At 35.3% G+C, this 19,452-nt stretch overlaps 1 protein-coding gene across 1 annotated transcript in view; it reads right to left on the bottom strand.

The window, feature by feature from the left end:
* The window catches only part of CATSPERE (catsper channel auxiliary subunit epsilon), a 174,398-nt gene that overhangs the window by 130,320 nt on the left and 24,626 nt on the right, over positions 1-19,452 (bottom strand). The window contains exons 3-5 of the mRNA XM_044388000.3: positions 17,199-17,272; positions 16,849-16,918; positions 14,518-14,588 (exon numbers count right to left, since the gene is read on the bottom strand). Coding sequence (XP_044243935.3) covers positions 14,518-14,588; positions 16,849-16,918; positions 17,199-17,272 — 215 coding nt within the window. The remainder of the gene's footprint in view (positions 1-14,517; positions 14,589-16,848; positions 16,919-17,198; positions 17,273-19,452) is intronic.

The following is a 19,452-nucleotide window of genomic DNA, read 5'->3' as shown; positions in this document are numbered from 1 at the left end:
AAAAGAGAGACATACATACAGACAGACAGACAGACACAGACACAGACACACACAGACACACACACACACACACACACACACACACAGGAAGAGGGAGAGGGAGAGTGAAAGGGTGAGAGAAAGAGAGAACTGAAAATCAGAAATAAAGGAAGAGAAATAATAACCAGTATCACAGAAATACAAACAATTATAAGAGCATATTATGAAAAATTATATGCCAACAAATTGGACAATTTAGAAGGAATGGATAAATTCCTAGAAACATAACCCTTCCAAAACTGAATCAAGAAGAAACAGACAATTTCAACAGAGCGATTACTAACATGAAATTGAATCGGTAATAAACTCCACCCCAAAAAACAAAAGTCCTGGAACAGATAGGTTCACAGGTAAATTCTGCCAAACATTTGAAGAAGTAATACCTATTCTCAAACTATTCCAAAAAATAGAAAAGGAACAAAAGCTTCCAAATTCATTCTATGAGGCCAGCATTGCCCTGATACCAAAACAGATAAAGACACTATAAGAAAAAAGAGAACTACAGGCCAATATCTCTGATCACAGATGTAAAAATTCTCAACAAAATATCATCAAAACAAATCCAAAAATACATTTAAAAATTTATTCATCATGATCAAGTGGGATTTATTCCTGGGATGCAAGGGTAGTTCAATATTCACAAATCAATCAACATGACACATCACATTAACAAGAGGAAGGATGAAACCCATATCATCATCTCAACTGATGCAGAAAAAGCATTTGACAAAGTATAACATTCATTCATGATAAAAACTCTCAACAAAGTAGGTTTAGAGGGAACATACCTCAGCATAATAAAGGCCATATATGAACAATCCATAGCTAACATCATACTCAATGGTGAAAATCTGAAAGCTTTCCCTCCAAGGTCAGGAACAAGACAAAGATGTCCACTCTCACTGCTTTTATTCAACATAGTACTAGAAGTCCTAGCCACAGCAATCAGACAAGAAAAAGAAATAAAAGGCATAAAAATTAGGAAAGAAGAAGTAAAACTGTCAATATTTCCAGATGATATGACACTATATATAGTAAACCCTAAAGACTCCACCAAAAACTACTAGACCCGATCAATGAATTCAGTAAAGTTTCAGGATACAAAATTAACATATGAAAATCTGTTGCATTTCTATACACTAATAATGAAACAGCAGAAAGAGAAATTAATAAAATAGTCTCATTTATAATTACACTAAAAAGAATAAAATATCTAGGAATAAACTTAACCAAGGAGGTGAAAGACCTATGCTCTGAAAACTGTAAAACACTGTTTAAAGAAATTGAAGAGGACACAAACAAATGGAAAAGTAGCCCATATTCATGGATTGTTAAAATTCATATTGTTAAAATGTCCATAGTACCCAAAGCAATCTACTGATTTAATGCAATCACTATCAAAATACCAACAGCATTTTCCACAGAACTAGAACAAACAATCTTAAAATTTGTATGGAACCACAAAAGACCCCAAATAGCCAAAGCAATCTTGAGATAGAAGAACAAAGCTGGAGGTATCACAATTCTAGATTTCAAGATATACTACAAAGCTGTAGTAATCAAAACAGTATGGTACTGGCAGAAAAACAGACCCACAGAGAAATAGAACAGAATAGACAGCCTAGAAATAAACCCATGCTTTTATGGTCAATTAATCTATGACAGAGGATGCTAAAATATACAATGAGGAAAGGACAATCTCTTCAACTAATAGTGCTGGGAAAACTGGACAGCTACAGGTAAAGGAATGAAACTGGACCACTTTCTAATACCATGCACAAAAATAAACTCAAAATAGATTAAAGACCTAAATGTAAGACCTGAAACCATAAAACTCCTAGAAGAAAACACAGGCAGTAATTTCTTTCTTATCAGCAGTAGAAACATTTTCCTAAGTATATCTCCTTAGTTGAGGGAAACAAAAGCAAAATTAAACTATTACACACCAAAGTAAAAAGCTTTGACACAGCAAAGGAACATCAACCAAATAAGAAGACAACCTACAGAATAATAGAAGATATTGGCAAATGATAGGTCCAGTAACAGTTTAATATCCAAAATACACAAAGAACTTACACAACTCAACACCATAAAAATCCAAACAATCCAGTTTAAAAATGAGCAGAGGACCCAAATAGATATTTTTTTCCAAAGAAGATATACAGATGGCTAATGGAGACATGGAAAGATGTTCAACACCATTAATCATCAGGGAAATGCAAATCCAAACCACAGTGAGATATTGCCTCACACCTGTCAGAATGTTTAGAATCAAAAACACAACAAATATTAAGTGTTAGCAAGGATGTGGAGGAAAAGGAATTGTCATGCAATGTTGATGGGAATGCAAATTGGTGCAGCCCCTGTGAGAAAAAGTATGGAGGCTCCTCAAAAAAGTTAAAAATAGAATTACCACATGATCCAGTAATTCTACTACTGGGTATTTACCTAAAGAAAAGGAAATTATTAATTTGAAAAGATACATGTACCCATATGTTTATTGCAGCATTTTTACAATAGCCAAAATATGGAAGCAACCCAAGTATCCATCCATAGATATGGTATATATATAAAGGAATATTACTCAGCTATAAAAATGAAATGAAATCTTGCCATTTGCAACAACATGGATGGAACTTGAGGGTAATATGCTAAGTGAAATAAGTCAGTCAGAGGAAGACAAATATCATATGATTTCACTCATATGTGCTATTTAAGAAACAAACACAAGCAAAGAAAAAAAGAAAAAAAAACCCCACAAAAACCAAAAACAGATTCTTAGAGAACAAACTGGTGGTTTCCAGAAGGAGGTGGGTGGGGAGATAGGTGAAATAAATAGAGGGGATTAAGAGCACACTTATCTTGATGAGCACTGAGTAATCTATAGAATTATTGAATCATTATAGTGTATGCCAGAAGCTAACATAACACTGTATGTTAATTATATTTGAATAAAGAAATAAACATAAAAATACATTGAAAATTTTAAAAAGAGATGTAAACAGTGACAGCAAATAAAATATGGAAATAAAATGGTAGAGTTTTTGTATGTGATAAAAGGTAAGCTGCTCTCAGCCCCAAATAGACAGCTGTTATATCTATGAGATGTTTCCAGTAAGCAAAAGGGTAACCACAGCAAAAAACAAACAAAACAAAGAAAACCCCAGCTATCATAGGTACACACAAGATAAAGAGAAGGGAATCAAAGTGTACCATTGCGGAAAATCATCAATTTACAAAGGGACAGCAAGAGAGGAAGAAAGGAACAGAAGAATACAAAAGAGCAAAGACATAATTAATAAAATGGAATTGGTAAGTTTTTACTTAACAACAATCACATTTAATGTAAATGGATTAAATTCTCCAATCAAAAAGTATAGAATGGCTGCATGGATAAAAAACAAGACCCCATTATATGCTGCTTATAAAAGACTCACTTCCGCTTCAAGGACATAAATAGGCTCAAAGTGAAGGGATGGAAAAAGACAGCTCATGCAAGTGGAAACCAAAATAGTGTGGGGTAGCTATACACATCAGACAAAAGAGATTATAAGTTAAAAAGTTTAATAAAAGACAAAGAAGGTAATTATGTAATAATAAAGAAGCCAATTCATCAAGAGGATGTAACAGTTGTAAATATATATGCACCCAACATCAGAGCACCATATATTAAGCAAATACTAACAGATCTGAAGGAAGCAATATGCAATAATATAATTATAGTAGGGGACTTCAGTCTCCCATTTTCAACAATGGATAGATCATTTAGATAGATAATCAATAAGGGAAAGTTGACCTTGAACTATAGTTTAGACCAAATGGACCTAACAAATGTATACAGAATATTCCATCCAACAGCAACAGAATACACATTCTTCTTGAGCACACATGGAACATTCCCCAGGACAGATAAAATGTTAGGTTAAAAAAACAAGTCTTAGCAAATTTTAAAGTACTGAAATCATACCAAGTATCTTTTATGACCACAATAGTATGAAACTAGATCAGTAATAGGAGGGAAACTGGAAAATTTACAAATATGTGGACATTAAACAACACACAGAACAACCAGTGGGTCAAAGATGAAATCAAAAGGAAATTCAAAAAATATCATGAAACAAATGTAGAAGGAAATACAATATAACAAACTTATGGGATGCAGAAAAATAGTTCAAGAAGGGGCATTTATAGTGGTAAATACTCACACTAAGAAAAAAGAAAAATCTCAAATAATCAACCTAACTTTATACCTCAAGGAGCTAGAAAAAGAAGAACAAACTAAGCCAAAGTTAGCGGAAAAATGGAAATAACAAAATCAGAGCAGAAATAAGTGAATAGAGACCAGAAAAGCAATAGAAAAGATCAACAAAACTAAGAATTGTTTTTTGAAAAGATAAATAAAATTGGTGAAGCTTTAACAATATGAAGGGAAAAGAATACTTAAATTTCTAAAATCAGAAATTAAAGTGTAGACATTAACACCAATTCTACAGAAATGCAGATGATGATAAGAGACTACTATGAAGGGGGCGCCTGGGTAGCTCAGTCGTTAAGCGTCTGCCTTTGGCTCAGGGCGCGATCCCGGGGTCCTGGGATCGAGCCCCACATCAGGCTCCTCTGCTGGGAGCCTGCTTCTTCCTCTCCCACTCCCCCTGCTTGTGTTCCCTCTCTCGCTGGCTCTCTCTCTCTCTGTCAAATAAATAAATAAAGTCTTTAAAAAAAAAGAGAGACTACTATGAACAATTAAAGACCAATACATTCGACAATATAGAAGAAAGAAAGAAATTACTAAAAACGATATCATCTACCAAGACTAATTAGGAGGAAGTAGAACACCTAACAGACTAATAATGAGTCAGAGGATTGAATCAGGAAGCACAATTCTTTCATCAAAGAGAATCCCAGGAATAGATGGCTTCACTAGTAAAGTTTACCAAATATTTCAAGAAGAATTAATGACAATCTTTTTCAAAGTCTTCCAAAAAACTGAAGAAACTCATTTCATAAGGCCAGCATTACCCTGATATGAAAGTCAGAAAAGGACACTACAAGAAATGACGATGAATAGATGCAAAAATTCTCAACAACATACTGGTAAACTGAATTCAACAGCATATTGAAAGCATTATGTATGATGATCAAGTGAAATTTATCCCTGGAATGAAAGGATGGTTCAGCATATACAGATCAATAAATGTGATATACCACATTAAAAGAATGAAAGGCAAAAGTCATACGATTGTCTCAAAACATGCAGAAAAACATTTGACAAAATACAACATCCTTTCTTAATAAAAACTCTCAACAAATTGGGTATAGAAAGAACATATCTCAACATAATAATGGTGATTATGAAAGCTCACAGCTGACATCAGAGCCCATGGTGAAAAGTTGAAAATTTTCCTCTAAGATCAAGAACAAGACTAGAGTTTCCACTCTTACCACTCCTATTCAACACAGTATAGGAAATTCTAACCAGAGCATTCAGGCAAGAAAAAGAAATAATAGGCATCCAAATCAGAAGGGAAGAAGGAAAATTGTCTCTGCTTGCTGATATGATCTTATATATAAAAAATGCTAAAGACTCCACCAAGAAACTGTTAAAAATAATCAGCAAATTCAGTAAAGGCGAAGCATATGAAATCAACATGCAGAAATAAGTTGTGTTTCCATAACTAACAATAAATCTGAAAAAATGGAAGAAAACAATTCCATTTACAATAGCATCAAAAACAATAAAATACTTAGTAATAAGTTTAACCAAGGAAGTGAAAGATCTATACACCAAAAACTATGACATTGATAAAAATAAATTGAAGATGACCCAAAAAACTGGAAATATATCCCATGTTCATGGATTAGGAGAGTTAATATTGTCACAGTATTCATACTACCCAAAACGTATAGATTCAAAAAAATACCTATCAAATTTCCAGTGGCATTTTTTCCCACAGAAACAGAAGAAACAATTCTAAAATCTGTATGGAGCCACAAAAGACCCCAAATAGCCAATATTCACAAAACATATATCTGACATAGAACTTGTATAAACAAATACTACAAATTAACGGTAAAAGGACAAACAACCCAATCAAAAAACTAGGTAAAAGACATGAACATATAATTTGCAAAAGGCCATTTAGGAGTGGCCAATAAGCTCATGAAGATACTTAACATCGTTAGTCATCAAGGAAGTGCAAATATAAACAACAATGACTGGGACTTCATCAAGATAACAAGCTTCTGCACAGTGAAGGAAACAATCAACAGAACTAAAAGGCAACCTATGGAATGGGAGAAGATATTTGCAAATGACATATCTGATAAAGGGTTAGTATCCAAAATCTATAAAGAACTTATTAAACTCAACACCTCAAAAATAAATAATCCAGTTAAGAAATGGGCAGAAAACATGAACAGACATTTTTCCAAGGAAGACATACAGATGGCTAACAGACACACGAAAAGATGCTCAACATCACTCATCATCAGGGAAACACAAATCAAAACCACGATGAGATATATCACCTCACACCTGTCAGAATGGCTAAAATTAACAACACAGGAAACAACAGATGTTGGCGAGGATAGACAGAAAGGGGAACACTCTTACACTGTGGGTGGGAATACAAACTGGTGCAGCCACTCTGGAAAACAGTATGGAGGTTCCTCAAAAAGTTAAAAATAGAACTACCCTATGAACCAGAAATTGCACTACTAGGTATTTACCCAAAGACCACAAAAATACAGATTTAAAGGGGCACATGCACCCCGATGTTTATAGCAGCATTATCAACAATAGCCAAACTATGGAAAAAGCCCAAATGTCCATCAACTGATGAATGGATCAAGAAAATGTGGTATACACACACACACACACACACACACACACACACACACACATTCATATATATGAATAGTACTCACCTATCAAAAAGAATAAAATCTTACTATTTATGATAATGTGGATAGACCTAGATTGCATTATGCTAAGTGAAATAAGTCAGTCAGAGAAAGACAAATACCACATGTTCTCACTCATATGTGAAATTTAAGAAACAAAACAGATGAACATAGGGGAAAGAAAAAAAAAGAGAGGGAAGCAAACCGTAAGACTCAACTACAGAGAACAAACAGGGTTGCTGGAGGAGAGGTGGGTAGAGGATGGGCTAAATGGGTGATGGGTGTTCAGGAGAACACTTGTTGTGATGAGCATCGGGTATTATATGTAAGTGATGAATCACTAAATTCTACACCTGAAACCAATTTTACCATATACATTAACCAACTAGAATTTAAATTAAAAACTGAAATTAAAAAAATGACATACCAGGGGCGCCTGGGTGGCACAGCGGTTAATCGCCTGCCTTCGGCTCAGGGCGTGATCCCGGCGTTACGGGATCGAGCCCCACATCAGGCTCTTCCGCTATGAGCCTGCTTCTTCCTCTCCCACTCCCCCTGCTTGTGTTCCCTCTCTCGCTGGCTGTCTTTCTCTGTCGAATAAATAAAATCTTTAAAAAAAAAAAATGACATACCATTTAATTGCCATTGTAATGAAAACACCAAATATTGGTAGGAATATGGAGCAATTGGAATGCTCATACATTACTGGTAAGTAATTGCTTTGGAAAGTGATTTGACTTTTTCTTATGCTTTCATATTTGCCTATCCCATGATCCAGAAATTTTATCCCTGAAAAAGAAATGAAAATCTATGTCTGCAAAAAGACTTGTACAAAAATGTACACAGGAGCTCTATTCATAAAAGCCACAAACTGGATAAAACCCAAATATACAACAACAAAGAAGAATGGATAAACAAATTGAGGTATAATTATATAATAATACTATTTAAAAGTAAAAGGGAACAAACCAATGAAACATGCAACAACATGGATTTGTCTCAAAAGTCTTACATTGAAGATAAGAAGCCAGATACAGGGGTGCCTGGGTGGCTCAGTCAGTTAAGCATCTGACTGTTGGTTTCCTCTCAGGTCATGTTCTCACAGTGGTGAGATCAAGCCCTGTGTCAGGCTCTGAGCCAAGCTGAGCATGGAGCCTGCTCAGGATTCTCTCTCTCCCCTCTTGCTGCCCCTCCCCCCTCTCCCCGCCCCTGCCCCTCCTCACATGTAAGTGCTCTCTCTCTCTTTCTCAAAAAAAAAAAAAAAAAATTACAAAAAGAAGCCAGATACAGAAGAGTACAGACATTATAATTACATTTATGTAAAATTCAAGAATGGGAAAACTAAGCTATAGTGATATAAATCAGAACAGTGGCTACCTCCAGGGGTAAGAGATTGTCTGTAAAAGCAAACTTTCTGAGAAGGTTGAAATAGTCTATATATTGTTTTACATGATGATTGTATAGGTGTATGTAGTTGTCAATCCCAACCACAAATCATAGTACTATAACCTCACAGATCATAGTAATTTAGCAAATTTTTAGCAAATGTGGAATATCTCAAAAGCAACCACATGGGGAAGAAAAGATAATCTACAAAGGAAATGTAACTATCCTGATGATTAATAATATCAAATGAACAAAGTGGAAAAATGTGTTCATAATCTGAGAGAAAACACCTGTGAAACTAGAATTGTTTACGCACCAAAACTGTCTTTCAGGAATAAAATTTAATAAAAACATTTTATGACAAACAGAAGCTGAGATTTACCATTGACAGATTACCTCACTAGCTGAAATTCTAAATGAAGTATTTCAGGCACAAGTAAACTCAGTTAGCACTGAGACATAAGAGAAATTCTTGTATAAAGGTAAAATACAGTAATAATAATGTCAAATTTGAGAGTATAAAAATAAACTAGAACTAAAATCCTGAATACAATACAATGGCATACAAGTTGAAAGAGGTATAATATCAAATTAAAGTATTCTAAAGATTCTTGTATTGTCTGAGAGAAGAATAAATTAAATTTAGACTCAATACATGTTAAAATTACTGGAGTATCATGCAAGATAGACATACAATTCATAATTTCTAAATAGTATGAAGGAAAATTGAATCAAGAAAAAAAGATAGACAAGAAAAAAGGAGAAAGGAACTGACTAGAATGAAAACATTGACCAAAGCATGTCAGGATTAAAACATTCTAAAGATGTAAAGGGTTTTAAGCGGGTAAATGGAAAACACATTTATTTCCACCACAGATAAAAATTTAAATACTTAAGTAATCACAGTAAAGATAAATGCACTAAATTGACCAATTAAAAGCCAAAGATCGTCATACTAGAAAATACAGCAAATCCAGTTTCATAGCATTCATAAATGAAACACTTAAAATATAAGTTTATAGAAAACTTGAAAATCCATGAATAAAGACCCATGAATTCAGACAAAACAGAACATAAGACAAAAAAATAAAAAGCATTACAAGTGAGAAGCAATATCACTACAAATAAAGTTTCAACTCTTTAAAAAGGTTCATAATTCTGAAGTTACATATACCTAAAAGATAATCTCAAAATATAAAACAAAAACATAGGTATCTACAAGGAAAAATATCACATCTACCATCCTAGTGGGACATCTGAGCAGAACCCTCTCATTAACTGATAGATCAAGCTGACAACGAGTCAAACAAGTACACAGAAGATCTGAACAGCTCACACGACAAACCTGAATGCAATCGTGAATACGATACTTGACCCAACAAGGAAAATCTATTTTCTTTAGGTACACATGGGACATTTATAAAAACTGATTACATGCTACGCCAAAAATTAGACTCCAGCACTTCCCTGATCACAATACTATTAGGTTTTAAATAAAAAACAATAATCAGAAACACTCATGTGTTTGTAAATTGAAAAATGCACTTCTAAACAACTCATTGGTCAAACAAATTGTAGCAGGGATTAGAAAATTATTTCTGAGCAGTAATGAAAAATCACAATTAGGAGGTATTTGCAACACTTGAAGCAGTTACAAAGGTGCTTAGAAGAAAACTGATTGCTTTAAACACGCATTAGGAAAAAAGCCTCAAGCCTAGTGGACTAAATAGCCAATTTAAGTTTTAGAAAAACAAACCCAAAGAAGGAAATAATGGAAAGTATGAGCTGAGATAAAATAGACTGCAATAGAAAAGCTCAACAAAGCCAAAAGATGGTTCTTTTGACTAGTCTAAAAGATTAATAAAATAGAAATACCACAAGGACATGGAAACAAAGGAAGGCACAAATAAAATTATTAGAAATGTTAAAACAGAAGTGTAAATACAACTACCTCAGAGACTAAAATATATAGGAGGACAGTACAGACAATTTTCTGATATTAAAGTTGATACTAAAATTGCTAACTGAACACATGGATAAACTTCCAGAAAAATACTACTTACAAAAACGGATTTTACAATAATTAGAATTTCAAAATTGCATTAGGACCATTAAAAAGTTGAATTAACACTTAGGAAATCCTTCTACACACACATCACATGCGTGCGCATGCACACACACACACACACACACACACACACACAATCTAGATTCAAGTAAACTTCCATGCAAATTTCCATCGAGTACTCAAAGAACATATATATTTCAATCTTACACAACATCTCTCAGAATGGGAAAGAATGAGCGCTCCTAACTTTTGTGGTGAGTCTCGCACAGTCTTGATAGCAAATGTGGAAAATGATAGTACAATGAGAGTAAAACCATAGGCTAACTTCACTTATGAGTATTCACACCAAAAAAATCTGAACAGAATATTAGCAAACAAAATCTATCAATGTATATGAAAGAGAATTCATCAAAACCAAGTTGGTTTATTCTAGAAACACAAGGTAAGTTTAATGTAGGAATATTAATAACTATTTTTCATCATTAACATAGTAAAACAGGAAAACCATATGAGCTTTTAAGTACAAACAGAAAAAACTCTGAAAAAATTTCAGCACTGATTCCTAAGAAAAATTCACCACCAACTTGGAATAAAAGGGAACTTCCTTAACTGGGTAAAGGTTAATTCATAATCCATAACAAATATTTTGCAAAATAGTGAAACAATGAGAGTCTCCCTTTTAAGATCAGGAATATGATAAGGAGGACTGCTTTCACCCTTTTAGCCATGCAGTAAGAATATTGAATATTCTAGCCATGCAGTAAGAATGGAAGAAAGAAAAGGCATAGTTATTGGAAAGGGATAAATAAAACCACCATTATTTGCAGGTGATACGATTTGTAAAAATTCCAAGAGAATATATAAATAATTAGAATTAATATAAGAATTTAGCAAGGTTGCTGAATACAAAAATCAATATTCAAAAGTGAGTTTTGTTCTATAAAACAGGAAGTTCTGATTAGAAAATGCAACTTTAAAAAATTGAGTATAATAGCAACAATTATAAAGCATCTCAGAATAAGTCTAATAGGATGTCCAGGCACTTATATGAAAAATTATAAAATTTTATTGGCAGACATGTAAAAAGACCTAAATAAATGAAAGGTTACATATCATTCTTGAGTTAAAAGACTCTCCAAATTGATTTAAATATTTGGACAAATTATAAAAATCCCTACCAGAGTTATTATGGAATTTGACAAACCAATGCTAAAAATTCATAGGGAGTTAAAATGGGCCCAATACATAGCTAAGAGAATCCCGAAGAAGGTCAAGAGTTGGGGTCAGAGTCCAGGTACTTGCACTGCCCCTTACCAAGATGTGCAAAATGAAATAATAGTAATAAAGATAATGTTGTACTGATAAGTGGACAAATAGATCAGCTGAACAGAATAGTCAGCTGGGAAGAAACCTGCATACACGGAAAACTGATCTACCACAAAGTAGGCATTATTGGTAAATACATTATTCAATAACTGGGTCTGATAAAATTAATTACTCATGTCGAAAACATAAAATTGGATCCCTATCTCAAAGCATATGCAAAAACTAATTCCAGATGGATTAAGAACTTTCGGAAAACAACATAGGAGGCTATTTTTATGAACTCAGAGGAAAAGATTTCTTAAATTGATTCAAAAACTCACAAACCCATTAAGGTAAGAGTTGATAAATTCATCTGCAATAGGAAGGACGTCAGTTATCAAAAGAGATCATAAGAAGTGAAAAGCTGCATAAACTGGGATAAAATTCCTTCAATATACATGTTGGAATGTATAGACAATGTCCTAGTAATTAAAATGTAATGAAATCTTAAAAATTATTATGAAACATAAAAATAACTCAAAAATGGGTAAAAATGTTCATTTAACAGAGGGAAGAAAAATTCCTCATGAGTAACTGAAAATATGCTCAATAGTAATCAGGGAAATGCAAATTAAAAGCACAATGACATAATTTCATACCTACTAGATTGGCAAATTAAAAAGTCAGATTATATTAAGTGTTGGTGAGGATGTAGCACAATGGGAACGTCTATCTGTGGCTGGTGGAGGTATGGATTTAAACTATCTTTTCAAAAAGCAATTAGGCACTAACTAGTAAAGCTGAGCAAATGCATATCCTACTTTTAATCAATTGTCTATATCCTAGAGAAACTTTTATTTATGTGCATTAGAGTCATGTGTCCTAAGCAGTAATGTACATACAATGTCTATAGGATCTTGTTACAATGCACGTAATGATTTAGGAGCTTGGGAATGAAGCCCCAGATTCTGCATTTCAAAGTAGCAGATTTTAGGGTACCTGTAATGTTCTATTTCTTGACTCGTGTGATGAATACCTGGGTATTAGTTTCATTTTACTCTTTAAATAGTATTTTTAAAGGTGACAGATTGTGAACATTGTTACCACCTATGTATCAGAAAAACTCTTAGCTCCCACTGAGTTCTCTCTTTGGGGCTAACCTGCCCCCCTGGCTGGGTGCTTCTGATTTTGCTTTCATGATCCATAACCAGATCAGGGTAGTCTGGGGGCCCATCTCTTTCACCAGCTCTTGGGGCTCAGCATGTGTGAGATTGGGAACATGAGAAACTGTCTATAAACGCTTTTTTGGCAGATTCTCTTCTCTGACGGTCCCCATGGTCTCTACTTGGGGGAAGCAGAAAATAGCCCATTTGGCCAGAGAGGCAAGTTTTACTCTCCAGCTCAGCTATATCAGGAAATTTTATCCCCACATTTTCCCTTGTCTATTTCCCAGTTGGTTCAAAATCCACAGGAGAAAGCTGGTAATTGGCATTTCTGAAACCCACAGCAAGGACAGAAGTCAGCCAGTTTCAGGAGTAGCAGAGACTCAGTCCTTGCTTCTTGTAAGACTCTGGAGGTGGCAGCAGTTTGGAGAGGAATGGCTAAATGTGTACCGCTGGAAGGGCCTGCTAAGATCTAGTTGTCAGGACCTCAATCCAAAACTTGCATAGAAACTGCAGAGCCACCTGACTTTAAGGGACCACATGAACCAAGACAACCATCGGCAACAACCATGCTTTAGTGAAGACATGGGTATTCTGATTGGTTCTGCCTGGGTCATGTGTCAATCCGCAAGTAATCACTGTGGCCCACAAAATGTGAGGTTGTGGAGTTAGTACCATATCAATCACATGAAACTGATTTCATCACAGAATAGGGGAGGGAGGGTTCTCCCAAAGGAAGGAAAGTTAAGTAGACGAAAAGAAATAAGTATATCAGAGTCATCTGGAGAACAGGGCCACATAAGACAGTTGTGTTTATCCTGCACAGGGCTTAGGATATTGCCTTGACTTGGACAGTGAAAAATATTTGGATTCATGGATACTTTTAACTTGTCAAATAATTTTATAATGCAGTTAATTATCTTCCCTTGTGCCAGTTTTCCCTTTTCAGTTATGTTCATTCATTCTCAGGTTAAAATGGGTTTGAGAAACTGTCCAAAACAAAGAGCATCCCTTTGGAATAGGATGTATTTAATGGAAATCAAAGAGCTCGGTAGTCTGAAAAACCAGAGTCAAATTCCAGTGCTATCTTTTAGTAGCTGTGTATTTTTATCCAAATTATTTAACCTATCCAAGCTCACATTTCCTTGTTTATAAAGTAATGATAATAATACTTAAATTTGTGTGTTTGTTATGAAAATTGAGAGACATAATTTACATAGAGTCTGAACATCAGAAGTATATGTTCAAAGAGTGGTTGCTACTGTTATTTTCAATGTTTGTTCCCCAATATTAGTTTGGCATCTTATTTGAGGATATCTTGATTGGTGAATAAAAAGCTTATATGAAAATAATAATGCAGATAATCCATTTGTGGTTAATTTGAAGTTAAAGCTAAATTCTCTCTTTTTTTAAAAAAATATTTTATTTATTTATTTGAGAGAGAGAGAGAGAGAGCAGAAGCAGGGGGAGGGGCGGAGGGAGAAGCAGACTCCCCACTGAGCAGGGAGCCCGACGTGGGGCTTGAGCCCAGGACTCTGAATTCATGACCTGAGCTGAAGGCAGATGCCCAACCAACTGAGCCACCCAGGTCGCCAAAGCTAAGTACTCTTATAAAGCATTAATTATCTTTGTATGCAGTATCACATTACTTACATAATTTTAAAATACCACAGGAAACAAATATGGGAACTGTCCACAGGCAAATTGCGTTCTTCTTCAGAATCCTGAAAGAAAATGGAAAATAACTATGGTATATAAAGGTAACTTTTAAAAATATAAATTTGGATACAGGCATAGTAGTCACAGAGGAACTAAATTAATTATCTAAGATCAGAGGAAGTATAATGAACACATTTCAGAGTAGAACTAATGAATTTTCATATAAAACTAGTTCTATTCTTTAGCTACTCTATATAATTAAGAATTTACTATCATGAGTGACAAATTTAGATAGCTTATTGTTTCTGTTCTACATGTCTTTGTGAAATAATAAAACATGTATATGTTTTTTGCACCTGGTTCCTGCTAGTATTGGGTCTTTGACCCTGGAGCCTGAGGCAGAGCTCCTACAACTCTTTTAATGCCCTGAATGACAGGAGGGTCTGACTGTGGGTGGGCTCCTGGATGGGAACTGGTCTCTAGAAAGGCCACGGAACTTTAAGCTCAACCTCCCACCCTCTGGAGATGGGAGAGGGACTAGAAAATGAGTTAATGATTGATCATGCCTATGTGATAAAGTCCCATAAAAATCAGAGAGCTTCCAGGTTGGTAAACACACCCACGTGCTGGCAGGGCTACACAGCCCAGCTCCACAGGGACAGAAACTCCTGTGCTCGTGCTCGGGGCCCTTCCAGATCTTGCCTTAGGTACCTCTTTCCTGGCTGTCCATCCATATCCTTTATCATATCTTCTATTATTATAACTGGTAAATGTATTTCCCTGAGTTCTGTGCGCTGTTCTAGCCCATTATTGGACCTGAGGAGAAGGTTGTGGGAACTGGAATTTATAGCCAGTCAGTCAGGTGACAAACTGGAACTTGCAACTGGCATTTGAAGTGGGGCATCTTGTGGGACTGAGCTCTTTACTTGTGGGATGTGAGGTTAACTCCATGTAGAAAATGCCAGAACTCTGAATTATAGGACATTCCGCTGGTGTCAGAAGTAGTCTGTATGGAAACCAACCCCCCACACCACATCTGGTAATAGAAGTGTTCTCTGTGAGTGTATAAAGGGAAATAGTGAGTTTTCCTAGACAGTTTTGCTCACTGAAACACAATTCAATTAATTTTCTTCTTTAATGGTTCTGAATCAGAGATGATTTTGCTCACCAGGGGACATTGGAGACATTTTTGGTTGTTGTATCCGAGTGCTTTTGAGTGTATTTCAAAAGTCACATGTCCATCCTTAAAGGTTGTAAGATCTGATGGCACCATAAATGACAAAGACATTCTTACATATGCGTGTATTTGTGTGTACATATTTTCTACATAACATGGCACATTTGGGCTTCCAACATACAACAAAAGGAAAAGGAGTAAGCCTTTACTCGCTTAGGAATTTTGTCCATGAACCTGGTAAATATTCATAAACTCAAAAGCCAAATTCAAATATTTTTCAATCTACAAGTTTTGAAAAAATGAATTAATATTCATCTGGCCTCTCCCATATCACTCTACTTATTCCCTGAAAATAAAGATTATTAATTAAAAAGAAGGCTCAACCCCCAAAATAAAGACAAGATTTGTCACAGGGAGTCTCTCTAGCAGTGGCTTTGGACACGCTTTTGTGGGAATATCAGCTATGAGGTATGAGGCCAATATTTGTTACTAATTAGTAGAGAGCCACTGTTTTTTATGCTTAACTTTTTCTTTTTTTGTAAATGAGAGAGGATTCAACATCACTCTCATGTGTTTGCATTCACATATGCTTTCTTGAATTGAAGAAAATATTGTAAAAACAAACTTACTAGAAATGGCTTTTAATCCAGGGAATTGTCATAAAAGTACATGACATGAGACCCACTCAGTGGTGAGTACTATTATCATTACGGTGGTAACTGGGGCTTTAAGATACTTCTTGATGAAAAGGCTAAGGTAAAAATCACACATCATTTCATAACTTATTTAAGATTTATTTATTTATTTATTTGAGAGAGAGAGAACACACAGAGGGAGAGGAAGAGGGAGCAGGCTCCCCGTTGAGCAGGGAGCCTGACTCAGGGCTTGATCCCAAGACCCTGGGATCATGACCTGAGCCGAAGGCAAACTGCTAAGCAACTCAGCCACCCAGGTGCCCCTCATTTCATAATTTATAATCTGCTATGAGATATATCTGAAAATTGCCAATATGACAATTATTTAAAAATACCTCTTATTTCTACTTGCCACTTCTATTTAAAACAGGCTGAAAGCTCAAAATAAAGAAAATAAAATATAAAAGAGATAATTATGCAAGATTTAATAACTTATAATTAAAATCAACTTACTGGGCCTGTAACAATTGGTCTTACAGTATGAACACCAGGAGAAGAACAACGCAGTTCTGTCTGGGGTGACCTAGTATTTAAAAAGAACAGGAAGATAAATCAGCATAGATACATACAAGATTAGTAAAAATTCCCCTTCTACTTTTAAGGTCTAAAAACATCAATTGTATGTTAATAAGAAAAATAAAAAATATAGCAATATTACTTCTCTCCCATTTTCTTTTCACATCTATGTAATGGGAAGACATTTACATTCAATCACAGCCTTGAATCTGAATGTCCACACTATATGAATACATTTTTATGTGTAAATGCACACATTATCTTGACATTCACAGCAAAAATCTTACCTTTTATTTTTCACAGAACAAGTTCCTGGCACACTCCACTCAGAAAATAATGTTCCTTCATACTCTAACTTAATCTAAAAAAGAAGATAAAATAGTTCAAACAAAAAAAATCTTCTCCAAAATTCTTATCTCAGTGCTCTGATGTAGGGCTCAATTTCCTGGGTCCTACTATTTAAAAAAAGAATAACTAAAATTTGATTCCTTTAAAATTGTACAAAATAACTTGAGAAAGGAAAAGTAACTTAATTTTTCCAGCTCTCTTAAGATGTCCCCCCCCCCCAAAACTATAAGATTCTTATTTTATTTTAGGTCAAAAATAATCTATCAAGTGTCTAGCAGGTGGCTGGCACTCCAGGAGATTCTAAGGATAAAGAAAAATGAGTGAGACAAGATCCTTCACTTAAAAACAAGTCATAGTAAATTCTGAGGTCCTACTCTTTGCATATCACTGACTCTACCACCATAACTTCCATCCGTCACATTTCCTTATTCCCTTATTCCCTTTTTTTTTTTTCTGCTTCCACATTGTTTCATTTATAAGGTCTTTCTTTCCCCTTTTGAAGGATACTATCCACTTTCTAACATCATCAGTCTTAGCCTCAACATTGGTGCTTTTTTTTTTTTTTTAAAGGAGTTTCTGGGCCCAGCGTGGAGCCCAAAATGGGGCTTGAACTCACAACCCTGAGATCAAGACTTGACCTGAGATCAAGAGTCAGACACTTAACTGACTGAGCCACCCAGGTGCCCTTGGTCCTCTTCTTAAGCCAGGGTTGGAACCCAGTTTCACCTTTATAGTAACAATTATGTACACAAACATATGTACACATTTCATGTAGGTATACATATGTAAATACTGCTTCAGTTTTTTAAGTTGTAAAATGGTGGTTATAATACCAGCTAGGTCATAAATTTGAAATGATAGGATTAATGACAGTGTATAAGAAGAATAAAGAAAAAGTCACCAGAAGATATAACATAATCCTGAAATACATAAAGCAAAAAAATTCTTTTGAGTATAGTTGACACACAATGTAGGACAGAGCCATTCCACAAGTTTTTACATATGCCATGTTCACCCCAAGTGTAGCTACCATCTGTGCTGATACGTTGTTTACAATATCATTGACTATATTCCTTATACTGTATCTTTTATTCCCCTGACTTACTCATTTCATAACTGTAAGCCTATATCTCCCCCTCCTATTCACCCATTTTGCCCAACCCATCACCCTTCCTTCCGGAAACCATCAGTTTTTTCTCTATATTTGTAGGTCTGATTATACTTTTTGTTTATTCACTTGTTGTTGCTGTTGTTATTTTTTAAGATTCCACTTATGAGTGAAATCATATGGTATTTGTCCTTCTCAGTCTGACTTATTTCACTTAACATATCCTCTAGGTCCACCCATGCTGTTTTATTTTTATTTTATTTTATTTTTAAAGATTTTATTTATTTATTTGACAGAGACAGAGACAGCCAGCAAGAGAGGGAACACAAGCAAGGGGAGTGGGAGAGGAAGAAGCAGGCTTCCAGCGGAGGAGCCTGATGTGGGGCTCGATCTCAGAATGCCGGGATCACGCCCTGACCCTCAGGCAGATGCTTAATGAGAGCCACCCAGGTGCCCCCACCCATGCTGTTTTAAACGGCACAATACCATCTTTGGTATGGCTGTGTCATATTCCAGGGTGTGTGTGTGTGTGTGTGTGTGTGTGTGTGTGTGTATTCTGTAACCATTCATCTATTGATAAGCAATCTTTCTTATCCATTGATCTGTTGATAGATACTTAGGTTGCTTCTGTATCTTAGCTGTTGACAATAACGCTGTAGTAAGCATAATGGTGCATACATTTTTTTGAATTAGTGTTTTCATTTTCTTTGGGTAAATGCCCAGTAGTGGAATTAGTGGATCACATGGTATTTCTATTTTTAGTTTTTTCAAGATTCATTTATTTATTTGAGAGAGAGAGAGAGAGAGAAAGAGAGGGCCTGAGCAGGGCGAGGGACAGAGGGAGAGAATCCCAAGCAGACTCCATGCTGAGTGCAGAGCTGTGTGGGGCTCGATCCCATGACACTGAGATCATGACCTGAGCCAAAACCAAGAGCTGAATGCTTAGCCAACTGAGCCACCCAGGTGCTCCTTTATTTTTAATTTTTAAAATAACCTCCATATTGCTCTCCACAGTGGCTGCACCAGTTTGCATTCCCACCAACAGTGCACAAAGGTTCCTTTTCTCCACATCCTCACTAACACTT

The sequence above is a fragment of the Ursus arctos genome, unplaced genomic scaffold, assembly GCF_023065955.2.
Source record: "Ursus arctos isolate Adak ecotype North America unplaced genomic scaffold, UrsArc2.0 scaffold_2, whole genome shotgun sequence".
Taxonomy (NCBI): domain Eukaryota; kingdom Metazoa; phylum Chordata; class Mammalia; order Carnivora; family Ursidae; genus Ursus; species Ursus arctos.
Note: the sequence above shows the minus strand (reverse complement) of the source record. Positions and strands in the feature narration are given on the sequence as shown.